Source organism: Lichenostomus cassidix, unplaced genomic scaffold (genome assembly GCF_008360975.1).
Source record: "Lichenostomus cassidix isolate B80296 unplaced genomic scaffold, HeHo_3.0 HiC_scaffold_37, whole genome shotgun sequence".
Lineage (NCBI taxonomy): Eukaryota > Metazoa > Chordata > Aves > Passeriformes > Meliphagidae > Lichenostomus > Lichenostomus cassidix.
Genome location: NW_028147279.1, coordinates 740,677 through 753,443, shown reverse-complemented (window position 1 = coordinate 753,443; position 12,767 = coordinate 740,677). Strand labels below are relative to the sequence as shown.

At 46.5% G+C, this 12,767-nt stretch overlaps 1 protein-coding gene across 2 annotated transcripts in view; it reads left to right on the top strand.

The window, feature by feature from the left end:
• LOC146423528 (electron transfer flavoprotein subunit beta-like) overlaps nucleotides 1-12,767 on the top strand; it is a 38,462-nt gene that overhangs the window by 7,381 nt on the left and 18,314 nt on the right. For both annotated transcript variants that reach the window (XM_085044686.1, XM_085044685.1), the window contains exons 3-6: nucleotides 284-439; nucleotides 3,111-3,173; nucleotides 5,101-5,259; nucleotides 9,475-9,653. In XM_085044686.1, the coding sequence (XP_084900812.1) occupies nucleotides 284-439; nucleotides 3,111-3,173; nucleotides 5,101-5,259; nucleotides 9,475-9,648 (552 nt within the window). In that variant the 3' untranslated portion in view covers nucleotides 9,649-9,653. The remainder of the gene's footprint in view (nucleotides 1-283; nucleotides 440-3,110; nucleotides 3,174-5,100; nucleotides 5,260-9,474; nucleotides 9,654-12,767) is intronic.

Here is a 12,767-nt window from a genome sequence, read left to right as displayed (position 1 = left end):
CCCTGGCCATTGGCTGGTTTTGGGATAATTTCAGGATATTTTCAGTGATATTTCTATGATATTTTTATGATAATTTCAGGATAATTTCAGGATATTTTGGGTGTATTTTTAACCCTTTCCTGCCCGCAGGAGACCCTCCGCACAGCCCTGGCCGTTGGCTGTTTTTGGGATAATTTCAATGTGTTTTTGTCAATAATTTCAGGATATTTTCAGGATATTTTTGGGATGATTTCAGGATATTTTGGGTATATTCCAGACAATTTTAACCCTTTCCTGCCCGCAGGAGACCCTGAGGACAGCCCTGGCCGTTGGCGCAGACCGGGCGGTGCTGGCCGAGGTGGGGGAGGGGCAGGTAGCCCCCGGGCCTCTGCAGGTAGCCACAGCGCTGGCCGGGCTGGTGGGGAAACTGCAGCCACAGCTGGTGCTGCTGGGGAAACAGGTGAGACATTATAGAGACCTTATAGATCCTATAGAACCCTATAGAGACCCTATAGAACACTATAGAACCCTATAGAGATCCTGTAGAGATCCTATAGAATCCTATAGATCTCTGGTGGGGAAACTGCAGCCCAACCTGGTGCTGCTGGGGAAACAGGTGAGACATTATAGAGACCTTATAGATCCTATAGAACCCTATAGAGACCTATGGAACCCTATAGAACACTATGGAACCCTATAGAGATCCTATGGAGATCCTATAGAATCCTATAGATCCTGGTGGGGAAGCTGCAGCCTCAGCTGGTGCTGCTGGGGAAACAGGTGAGACCCTATAGATCCTATAGAGACCCTATGGATCCCTATAGAGACCCTATAGAGACCCTATAGAACACTATGGAACCCCATAGAGATCCTATGGAGATCCTATAGAATCCTATAGATCCTGGTGGGGAAACTGCAGCCCAACCTGGTGCTGCTGGGAAAGCAGGTGAGACCCTATAGAGACCTTATAGATCCCTATAGACCCTATAGAACACTATAGAGACCTATAGAATCCTATAGATCCCTATAGAATCATATAGATCCTGGTGGGGAAACTGCAGCCTCAGCTGGTGCTGCTGGGGAAACAGGTGAGACATTATAGAGACCTTATAGATCCCTATAGACCCTATAGAGACCTATGGAACCCTATAGAACCCTATAGAGATCCTATAGAGATCCTATAGAATCCTATAGATCTCTGGTGGGGAAACTGCAGCCCAACCTGGTGCTGCTGGGGAAACAGGTGAGACACTATGGATCCTATAGATCCCTATAGAACCCTATAGATATCATATAGATCCCTATAGACCCTATAGAACCCTACAGTGACCCTATAGAGATCCTATAGAATCATATGGATCCTGGTGGGGAAGCTGCAGCCCAACCTGGTGCTGCTGGGAAAGCAGGTGAGACACTATAGAGACCTTATAGAGACCTTATAGATCCCCTACAGACCCCTATAGACACCTCTGTTCCCCAAAGATCCCTATAGCTCCCCTATAGCTCCCCTATAGAGCCCCCTCTATCCCCTTACAGACTCCCCTCTATCCCCTATAGCTCCCCCCTAGATTCCCTATAGACCCCTATAGGCTCCCCTATAGATCCCCTATAGACCCTATAGATACCTCTATCCCCTACAGATCCCCTATAGACCCCTATAGACCCTATAGATCCCCTCTAGACCCCTATAGGCCCCTATAGCTCCCCTATAGATCCCCTATAGGCTCCCCTATAGCTCCCCTACAGACCCCTATATCCCCTATAGATCCCTACAGACCCCTACAGATCCCTCTAGATCCCCTATAGACCCCTAGATCCCCTCTAGCTCCGCTCTAGCTCCCCTACAGACCCCTATAGATGCCCCAAAGATCCCCTATAGACCCCTACAGACCCCCTATAGCTCCCCTATATATCTCCCCAGGCGATCGATGACGACTGCAACCAGACCGGGCAGCTGCTCCACCCTATAGATCCCTATAGATCCCCCATTGCTCCCCTACAGATCCCCTATAAACCCCTACAGCTGCTCTCTAGACCCCTCTAGATCCCCTATAGACCCTACAGATCCCCTCTAGCTCCCTACAGATTCCCTCCACCCCCTCTAGATCCCCTATAGACCCTCTAGACGCCTAGAGATCCCTTCTAGATCCCTACAGACCCCCTCTAGACCCCTATAGGCTCCCCTATAGATCCCCTGCAGCTCCCCTATAGACCCCTACAGACCCCTATAGCTCCCCTATAGCTCAGATCCCCTACAGATCCCCTCTAGATCCCCTATAGATCTCCCTTCTCTCTCCCCTCAGGCGATCGATGACGATTGTAACCAGACCGGGCAGCTGCTCCACCCTATAGATCCCTTACAGATCCCCTATAGACCCCTATAGACCCCTCTAGATCCCCTACAGACCCCTTTAGCTCCCCTCTATCCCCCATAGATCCCCTATAGATCCCCTATATATGTATATATATATCTCTATATCTCCTCAGGCAATTGATGACGACTGTAACCAGACCGGGCAGCTGCTCCACCCCTATAGACCCTATAGACCCTCTAGATCCCCTACAGACCCCTATAGATCCCCCATTGCTCCCCTACAGATCCCCTATAAACCCCTATAGCTCCTCTCTAGACCCCTCTAGATCCCCTATAGACCCTCTAGACGCCTATAGATCCCCTCTAGATCCCTACAGACCCCCTCTAGACCCCTATAGGCTCCCCTATAGAGCCTTATACACCCCTCTAGACCCCTCTAGACCCCTCTATCCCCTACAGATCCCCTATATATATATATATATATCTCTATATTCTCCCCTCAGGCGATCGATGACAACTGTAACCAGACCGGGCAGCTGCTCCACCCCTATAGATCCCTAAAGCTCCCTTCTAGATCCCCTCTATCCCCTCTATCCCCTACAGATCCCCTATATCTCCCCTCTATCCCCTATAGATCTCTATATATCTCTATATTCTCCCCTCAGGCGATCGATGACAACTGTAACCAGACCGGGCAGCTGCTCCACCCCTATAGATCCCCTCTAGCTCCCCTCTATCCCCCATAGATCCCCTCTAGACCCCTCTATCCCCTCTAAATCCCCTATATATATGTATATTTGTCTCTCTCTCCCCTCAGGCGATCGATGACGACTGCAATCAGACCGGGCAGCTGCTCGCCGCCATGTTGGATTGGCCGCAGGTAGGCCGCGCGCGGGGCATGCCGGGATACGCCGGGGCAAGGGGGGATATATCCCACAGTGCACCGCGGTAATGGGGGGTGTGTATCCCAGAATGCACTGCTTCCTGCCGCGGGGAATTGTGGGATATACTCACCCCCTAGGCGCGGGGGGTTGTGGGATATATTCACCCCCTAGGCGCGGGGGGTTGTGGGATATATTCACCCCTGTGGGAATTTGTGTTGGGAACTGGGAATGGACTGGTTTGTACTGGGAATTTCCTGCTCCAAACTGGGAATTGACCAGTTTAAACTGGGAATTGACCAGTTTAAACTGGGAATTGACCAGTTTAAACTGGGAATTTCCATCCCAAACTGGGAATGGACTGGTTTGTACTGGGAATGCACTGGTTTGTACTGGGAATGCACTGGTTTGTACTGGGAATGGACGAGTTTAAACTGGGAATGGACCGGTTTGTACTGGTTTGTACTGGGAATGGACTGGTTTGTACTGGTAATTTCCATCCCAAACTGGGAATGGACTGGTTTGTACTGGGAATGGACTGGTTTGAACTGGGAATGGACTGGTTTGTACTGGGAATTTCCATCCCAAACTGGGAATTGACCAGTTTGTACTGGAATTTCCTGTTCCAAACTGGTTTTTCCATCCCAAACTGGGAATTTTCCAGTTTATACTGGGATTTCCTAATCCAAACTGGTATTTTCCCATCCCAAACTGGGAATTTCCTGTTCCAAACTGTTTTTTCCATCCCAAACTGGTAATTTCTCCCCCCAAACTGGTAATTTTCCAGTTTATACTGGGAATTTCCATCCCAAACTGGTAATTTTCCATTCCAAACTGGGAATTTCCTATTCCAAACTGCTATTTTTTCCCCCCAAACTGGGAATTTCTCCCCCAAACTGGTAATTTCTCCCCCAAACTGGTATTTTCTCCTCCCAAACTGGTATTTTTTCAATCCAAACTGGGAATTTCCATCCCAAACTGGGAATTTCCATCCCAAACTGGTATTTTTTCCCCCCAAAGTGGTATTTTTTCACCCCAAACTGCTATTTTTTCCATTCCATTCCTATTCCAAACTGGGAATTTCCATCCCAAACTGCTATTTTCTCCCCCCAAACTGGTATTTCTGCCCCCAAACTGGGAATTTTTCCCCCCAAACTGCTATTTTCTCCCCCAAACTGGGAATTTCCCATTCCAAACTGGTAATTTCTCCCCCAAACTGGTTTTTTCTCACCCAAACTGGTTATTTTTCCATCCCAGACTGTTTTTTTTCCATTGCATTCCCATCCCAAACTGGTATTTTTTCCCCCCAAACTGGGAATTTCCATCCTAAATTGGGAATTTACCACTTTATACTGGGAATTTCCATCCCAAACTGCTATTTTCTCCCCCAAACTGGGAATTTTCCCCCCAAACTGGGAATTTCCTATTCCAAACTGGGAATTTCTCCCCCCAAACTGGTAATTTCTCCCCCAAACTGGTATTTTTCTATCCCAAACTGGTAATTTTGTCCCCCAAACTGGTAATTTTGTCCCCCAAACTGGTAATTTTGTCCCCCAAACTGGTATTTTCTCACCCCAAACTGGGAATTTCCTATTCCAAACTGGGAATTTTCCGGTTTATATTGGGAATTTCTGTTCCAAACTGCTATTTTTTCCCCCCAAACTGGGAATTTTCCCCCCAAACTGGTATTTCTCCCCCAAACTGCTAATTTTCCCCCCAAAACTGGTATTTTCCATCTCAAACTGCTACTTTCTTCCCCCAAACTGGAAATTTTTCCCCCCAAACTGCTAATTTTCTCCCCCAAACTGGGAATTTTCCGGTTTATACTGGTATTTTCCCCAAACTGGTATTTTTCCATCCCAAACTGGGAATTTTCCAGTTTATACTGGTAATTTTCCCCCCCAAACTGGTATTTTCTCCCCCCAGGGCTGTTTTGCCTCGCGGGTTGAGGTGTCAGGAGGATCAGTCAGGGTGGAGCGAGAGGTGGATGGAGGTTTGGAAACTCTGAAACTCAACCTGCCGGCAGTTCTCACGGCAGACCTGCGGCTGAATGAGCCCAGATATGCCACCTTGCCCAACATCATGGTGAGTTTTTGGGGGGTTTGGCGGATTTGGGGTTTTATTAGGATTTTTTGGGGTTTTTATTCTGATTTTTTGGGGTTTTATTCTGATTTTTTGGGGTTTTTTTGGGTTTTTATTCTGATTTTTCGGGGTTTTTTGGGGTTTTTTGGGGTTTTTATTCTGATTTTTGGGTTTTGGGTTTTTGGGGTTTTGGGTTTTTGGGTTTTATTCTGATTTTTTGGGTTTTTTGAGGTTTTTATTCTGATTTTTTGGGGTTTTTGGGGGTTTTATTCTGATTTTGGGGTTTTATTCTGATTTTTGGGGTGTTTGGGTTTTTATTCCGACTTTTGGGGTTTTGGGGGTTTTAGGGGTTTTGGGGTTTTGGGGTTTCTGTTCTGATTTTTGGGGTTTTGGGGTTTTTATTCTGATTTTTTTGGGGTTTTTATTCTGATTTTTGGTTTTTTTGGTTTTTTTGGTTTTTGGGGGTTTTTGGGGTTTTTATTCCGATTTTTTGGAGTTTTTGGGTTTTTATTCTGATTTTGGGCTTTTTGGGGTTTTTGGGGTTTTTATTCTGATTTTTGGGGGTTTTTGGGGTTTTTGGTGATGTTTTAGGGTTTTGGGTTTTTGAGGTTTTTATTCTGATTTTTGGAGTTTTGGGGTTTTATTCTGATTTTTGGGGTTTTTGGGGTTTTATTCTGATTTTTGGGTTTTTTTGGGGTTTTTATTCTGACTTTTTGGGGTTTTTGGGGTTTTTATTCTGATTTTTGGGGTTTTGGGTTTTTGGTTTTTGGGGGTTTTTTGTGTGTTTTATTCTGGTTTTTGGGGTTTTTTTGGGGGTTTTTTTTGGTTTTGGGGTTTTTGGGGTTTTTTTTCTGGTTTTTCCGGGTTCTTTGGGTGTTTTGGGGTTTTTGGGTTTTTTGGTTTTTTTGGGGTTTTTTGGGGTTTTGGGGGTTTTAGGGGTTTTGGGGTTTTTCCTGATTTTGGGGTTTTTTGGGGAATTTCGGGTTTTATTCTGATTTTTTGAGTTTTAGGGGTGTTTTAGGGGTTTTTGTGTTTTGGGGGCTTTTAGGGGTTTGGGAGTTTTAGGGGTTTGGGGTTTTGGGGGATTTTGGGGTTTTTATTCTGATTTTTGGGGTTTTTTGGGGTTTTTATTCTGATTTTTAGGTTTTTGGGGTTTTTTGGAGTTTTATTCTGATTTTTTGGGGTTTTTATTCTGATTTTTTGGGGTTTTTTTAGGGTTTTTATTCTGATTTTTGGGGTTTTTTTGGGGTTTTTATTCTGATTTTTTGGGGTTTTTTGGGGGTTTTATTCTGATTTTTTGGGGTGTTTTGGGGGTTTTTATTCTGAGTTTCTGGGGTTTTTGGGGTTTTTATTCTGATTTTTTGGGGGTTTTGGGGTTTTTATTCTGATTTTTGGGTTTTTTGGGGCTTTTTGGGTTTTTGGGTTGTTTTGGGGTTTTTGAGGTTTTTATTCTGATTTTTTGGGGTTTTTGGGGTGTTTTGGGGTTTTTATTCTGATTTTGGGGTGTTTTGGTTTTGGGGTGTTTTGGGGTTTTGGGGGTTTGGGGTTTTATTCTGATTTTTGGGGTTTTGGGGGTTTAGGATTTTTTTTTAATTTTTGGGGGTTTGGGGTTTTGGGATTTTGGGGTTTTTGGTGTTTCTGGGGTTTTTGGGGTTTTTTTGGTGGGTTTTGTTGGTGGGATTTTTGGGATTTTGGGGGGTTTTGGGTTTTTTTTTGGTTTTGTTTTTTGGGTGTTTTGGGGTTTATTTTGGTTTTGGGGTTTTTTTTGGGGTTTTTTTTTGGTTTTTTGTTTTTTGTTTGTTTTTCTCCTGTTTTTCTCATATTTTTTTCGTGTTTTTCCTCATATTTTCCTCCTCTTTTTCTCATGTTTTCCTTACATTTTTGTCATGTTTTTCTTGTGTTTTCCTCATGTTTTCCTCATGTTTTTCTCCTGTTTTTCTGCTGTTTTTGGGACATTTCCAGACCTGTTCCCCTTCCATTCCATTTCTCATGTATTTTTCAGGACAATTCCAGGTTGTTTTCCTCACATTTTAAACTGAATTTTAATTTGATTTTCCCACATTCCACTCAAATTCCCCAATTTTTCTCCAAAATTGCCTATTTTTCACCCAAATTCCCCAATTTTTCCTCATTTTTCTCCCCAAATTTTCCCATTTTTCTCCTGAATTCCCCACATTTCCCCCCAGTTCCCCATTTTTCACCCAAATTCCCCATTTTTCACCCAATTTCCTGTTTTTCACCCCAATTTCTGCACATTTCACCTGAAATTCCCCATTTTTTCCCCATTTTTCACCGAAATTCCCCATGTTTTCCCCATTTTTAACCAAACTCCCCATTTTTCTCCCCAGAAAGCCAAGAAGAAGCCCCTGCAGATCCTCCCAGCCGCAGATTTGGGAATTTCCCCATTTTTTCCCCATTTTTCCCCCGAATTGTCCCATTTTCCCCCCGAAATTCCCCATTTTTTTCTCCATTTCTCACTGAATTTCCCCATTTTTCACTGAAATTCCCCATTTTTTCCCCATTTTTTACCCCAATTTCCCCACATTTCCCCCAAAATTCCCATTTTTTCCCCATTTTTCATTGAAATTCCCCTTTTTTTCCCCATTTTTTACCCGGAATTCCCCATTTTTTTCCCCATTTTTCATCCCAAATTTCCCCATTTTTTCCCCATTTTTTCCCCATTTTTAACCAAACTCCCCGTTTTTCTCCCCAGAAAGCCAAGAAGAAGCCCCTGGAGATCCTCCCAGCTGCAGATTTGGGAATTTCCCCATTTTTTCCCCATTTTTCCCCCGAATTGTCCCATTTTTCACCCCAAATTCCCCATTTTTTCCCTATTTTTCACCCAAATTCCCCATTTTCCCCCTGAATTTCCCGATTTTTGACCAAAATTCCCCATTTTTTCCCCATTTTTTCTCCATCTTTTCCCCATTTTTCACTGAAATTCCCAATTTTTCCTCCATTTTTCACCCAAAATTCCCATTTTTTCCCCATTTTTAACCAAACTCCCCGTTTTTCTGCCCAGAAAGCCAAGAAGAAACCTCTGCAGATCCTCCTAGCTGCAGATTTGGGAATTTCCCCATTTTTTCCCCATTTTTCACCCCAAATTCCTCATTTTTTACCAAAAATTCCCCATTTTTTCCTTATTTTTCACCAAAATTCCCCATTTTCCCCCTGAATTTCCCCATTTTTCACCGAAATTCCCCATTTTTTCCCCGTTTTTAACCAAACTGCCCGTTTTTCTCCCCAGAAAGCCAAGAAGAAGCCCCTGCAGATCCTCCCAGCCGCAGATTTGGGAATTTCCCCATTTTTTCCCCATTTTTCCCCGAATTGTCCCATTTTTCACCAAAAATTCCTCATTTTTAACCAAAAATTCCCCATTTTTTCCCTATTTTTCACCCAAATTCCCCATTTTCCCCCTGAATTTCCCGATTTTTGACCAAAATTCCCCATTTTTCCTCCATTTTTCCCCCATTTTTCCCCATTTTTCCCCATTTTTCACTGAAATTCCCATTTTTTCCCCATTTTTCCCCCCAAATTTTCCCCAAATTTCCATTTTTTCCCCATTTTTTCCCCATTTTTTCCCCATTTTTTCCCCATTTCTCACCCTGAATTTTCCCATTTTTTCCCCATTTTTAACCAAACTCCCCGTTTTTCTCCCCAGAAAGCCAAGAAGAAGCCCCTGCAGATCCTCCCAGCCGCAGATTTGGGAATTTCCCCATTTTTTCCCCATTTTTCCCCCAAATTGTCCCATTTTTCACCCCAAATTCCCCATTTTTTACCAAAAATTCCCCATTTTTTCCCTATTTTTCACCCAAATTCCCCATTTTTTCCCCCATTTTTCCCCATTTTTCCCCATTTTTCCCCCATTTTTCCCCCATTTTATTTTTAACCAAAAATTCCCCATTTTTTCCCTATTTTTCACCCAAATTCCCCATTTTCCCCCTGAATTTCCCGATTTTTGACCAAAATTCCCCATTTTTCCTCCATTTTTCCCCCATTTTTCCCCATTTTTCCCCATTTTTCACTGAAATTCCCATTTTTTCCCCATTTTTCCCCCCAAATTTTCCCCAAATTTCCATTTTTTCCCCATTTTTTCCCCATTTTTTCCCCATTTTTTCCCCATTTTTTCCCCATTTTTTCCCCATTTTTTCCCCATTTCTCACCCTGAAATTCCCATTTTTCCCCATTTTTAACCAAACTGCCCATTTTTCTCCCCAGAAAGCCAAGAAGAAGCCCCTGGAGATCCTCCCAGCCGCAGATTTGGGAATTTCCCCAAATTCCTCTCGACTGAAAATCCTGAAAATCGAAGAACCTCCAGCCAGGGGGGGAGGGGAGAAGGTGGAGAGTGTGGAGAGCCTGCTGGGGAAACTGAGGCAGGCAGGGAGGATCTGAGACCAGTATGGACCAGTACGGACCAGTTTGGACTGGTATGGACTGTAGGAACCAGTAGGAACCAGTATGAACCAGTGCCTTCCCAGTTCAGCCCAGTTCAATCCCAGTATAAACCAGTTCAGCCCAGTTCAATCCCAGTTCCCTCCCAGTTCATCCCAGTATAAACCAGTATAAACCAGTCCATCCCAGTTCGTCCCAGTATAAACCAGTTCGTCCCAGTTCATTCCAGTATAAACCAGTATAAACCAGTTCATCCCAGTGCCTTCCAGTGCCATCCCAGTATAAACCAGTTCATCCTAGTTCATCGCCAGTTCAATCCCAGTCCAATCCCAGTTCATCCCAGTATAAATCTGTTCGTCCCAGTTCATCCCAGTAGAAACCAGTAGAAACCAGTAGAAACCAGTGCCAGCCCAGTGCCTTCCCAGTGCCATCCCAGTTCATCCCAGTTCGTCCCAGTTCAATCCCACTATAAACCAGTTCATCCCAGTGCCATCCCAGTCCAATCTCAGTTCATCCCAGTATAAACCAGTTCAGCCCAGTTCGTCCCAGTTCATCCCAGTATAAACCAGTATAAACCAGTTCAGCTGAGTGCCTTCCGGTGCCATCCCAGTGGCATCCCAGTATAAACCAGTGCCATCCCAGTTCAGCCCAGTTGAATTACAGTTCATCCCAGTATAAACCAGTCTATCCCAGTTCATCCCAGTAACAACCAGTGCCTCCCAGTTTGGCGCTGCTGGGTTTTTTTTAATGGTTTCTGTGTCATCCCAGTATAAACCAGTATAAACCAGTCCGTCCCAGTGTCCTCCCAGTCCATCCCAGTCCAATCCCAGTATAAACCAGTTCCCTCCCAGTCCCTCCCAAGCCCCGCCCACTCCCTGCTCTCACCCAATAAAGGCGTGTCTGAGCGATGACGTCATCGTGGTCCTTGGGGCGTGGCCTGAGGGGGCGGGGCTTGGGGGCGGGGCGACATTTGGGGTTTTCGAGGGTTTCGCCCAGTATAGCCCAGTATGGACCAGTATAGACCAGTATGAACCAGTTCGGCACTGGCGAGCTCCCAGTTTGATCCCAGTTTGCTCCCAGTTCATCCCAGTCTGTCCCAGTATGATCCGCTGGGCTCCCAGTTCATCCCAGTTTGATCCCAGTTCTTCCCAGTTTCTCCCAGTTTGATCCCAGTTTGTCCCATTGCCAACCAGTAAATCCCAGTTTGATCCTCAGGGGATCCCAGTTTGTCCCAGTTTGCCCCAGTCTGCTCCCAGTTTGGCCCCAGGGGATCCCAGTCCGTCCCAGTATGATCCTGTCAGGCTCCCAGTCCATCCCAGTCCATCCCAGTTCCTCCCAGTTCACTCCCAGTTTCTCCCATTGCCAACCAGTAAATCCCAGTTTGGCCCCAAGGGATCCCAGTCCATCCCAGTATGATCCTGTCGGGCTCCCAGTCCCTCCCAGTCCCTCCCAGTTCGCTCCCAGTCTGTCCCATTGCCAACCAGCTAATCCCAGTATGATCCTATTGGGGTCCCAGTTCGCTCCCAGTTCGCTCCCAGTCCCTCCCAGTTCCCCCCAATTCGCTCCCAGTCCCTCCCAGTTCGCTCCCAGTTCTTCCCATTGGGTTCCCCAGCGGCTCCGGTTGCCTAGCAACGCCCCGAGCTGTCAATCATCCTCGCCGCCCAATCACCGCTCGAGGCCCCGCCCCGGCCGCATGGGCGGGGCCAGCGCTCAGACTGACAGCCGCCTCCACCAATGGGAAAGGCCGACGGGAGCCGCCGACCAATCACGGCGCGGCAGGCCCTGCAGGCGGGGGCGGGCGGCCCCGTGCGCCCTCAGAGCCGGGGCGGCGGCGAAGATGGCGGCGGCGGACGGCGACGACTCGCTTTACCCCATCGCGGTGCTCATCGACGAGCTGCGCAACGAGGACGTGCAGGTAGCGCTGTCGCGACACGCAGGGGCTCTGTCGCGATAGGCGCGGGCTTTTCCCGCGGCCTGGCGGTTCGGAGGGCAATGCCAGCGAGCGGCGCTGAGGCCGATGGAGGCCGCGGCTATGAGACGGCCGCTGTGATTGGCTGAGGCGGCCTGCTCCCCTCAGGCGCGGGCCAATGGGCGGCGTTGTTACAAGCGTGAGGGGAGCGCTGGCCTTCCTGGGGGTTGGGGTGAAAGGCGCGTTCTGATTGGTCGATAGCGGTGTTTAGTTTGTTACGCGCGTTCTGATTGGTCGGCAGGGAAACCCACCCCCGCCCACCGCGGCGCCCCCTAGCGGCGGGGCAGCGCCGCGCTGTCCCCGCCCACCTCCTCCCCTCAGCCAATAGGAGCGCGAGGCCTAACCAGCGCCGCTCCTCATTGGCTGTTGCCCCACGTGGGAGGAGCCAATCGCGGCGCTCCTCTCTGCCGCGGCGCCGCTGCGGTGCTGTGAGACGGCGACGCTGATTGGCTGCGGCGCGCCGGGTGGGCGGAGTCAGCCGGGAGGGGTTTGGTTGCCACTTGGGGAGGTTTGTTTGCCACTTTGGGGTTATTTTTGCCTTTTTCTTCACTCTTTCCCCATTTTGCTGTGCTTTGTCCTCATTTTTCTGCTTTTTTTCCTCATTTTTCTGCCTTTTTCCTCATTTTCTGCATTTTTCCTTATTTCTCTGCCTTTTCCCCCATTTTCCTTTCTTTTCTCCCTTATTTTCCTACCTGTTTTTCAACCATTTTGCTTCATTTTCCTGAATTTTTTTCCCCTCATTTTCCTGATTTTTTCCTCCTCATTCTCCTGATTTTTCCTCCAAATTTTCCTGGTTTTTCCTTCTAATTTTCCTGATTTTTCCTCCTCATTTTCCTGATTTTTTCCCCTCATTTTCCTCATTTTTCCCTCATTTTTCTGATTTTTTCTCCTCATTTTCCTGATTTTTTCCCTCATTTACCTGATTTTTTTCCCTCATTCTCCTGATTTTTTCCTCCTCATTCTCCTGATTTTTCCTCCAAATTTTCCTGATTTTTCCTCCTCATTTTCCTCATTTTTTTCCCTCATTTTTCTGACTTTTTCCCCTCATTTTCCTGATTTTTTTCCCCTAATTTTTCTGATTTTTTCCCCTCATTTTCCTGATTTTTTCCTCCTCATTCTCCTGATTTTTCCTCCAAATTTTCCTGATTTT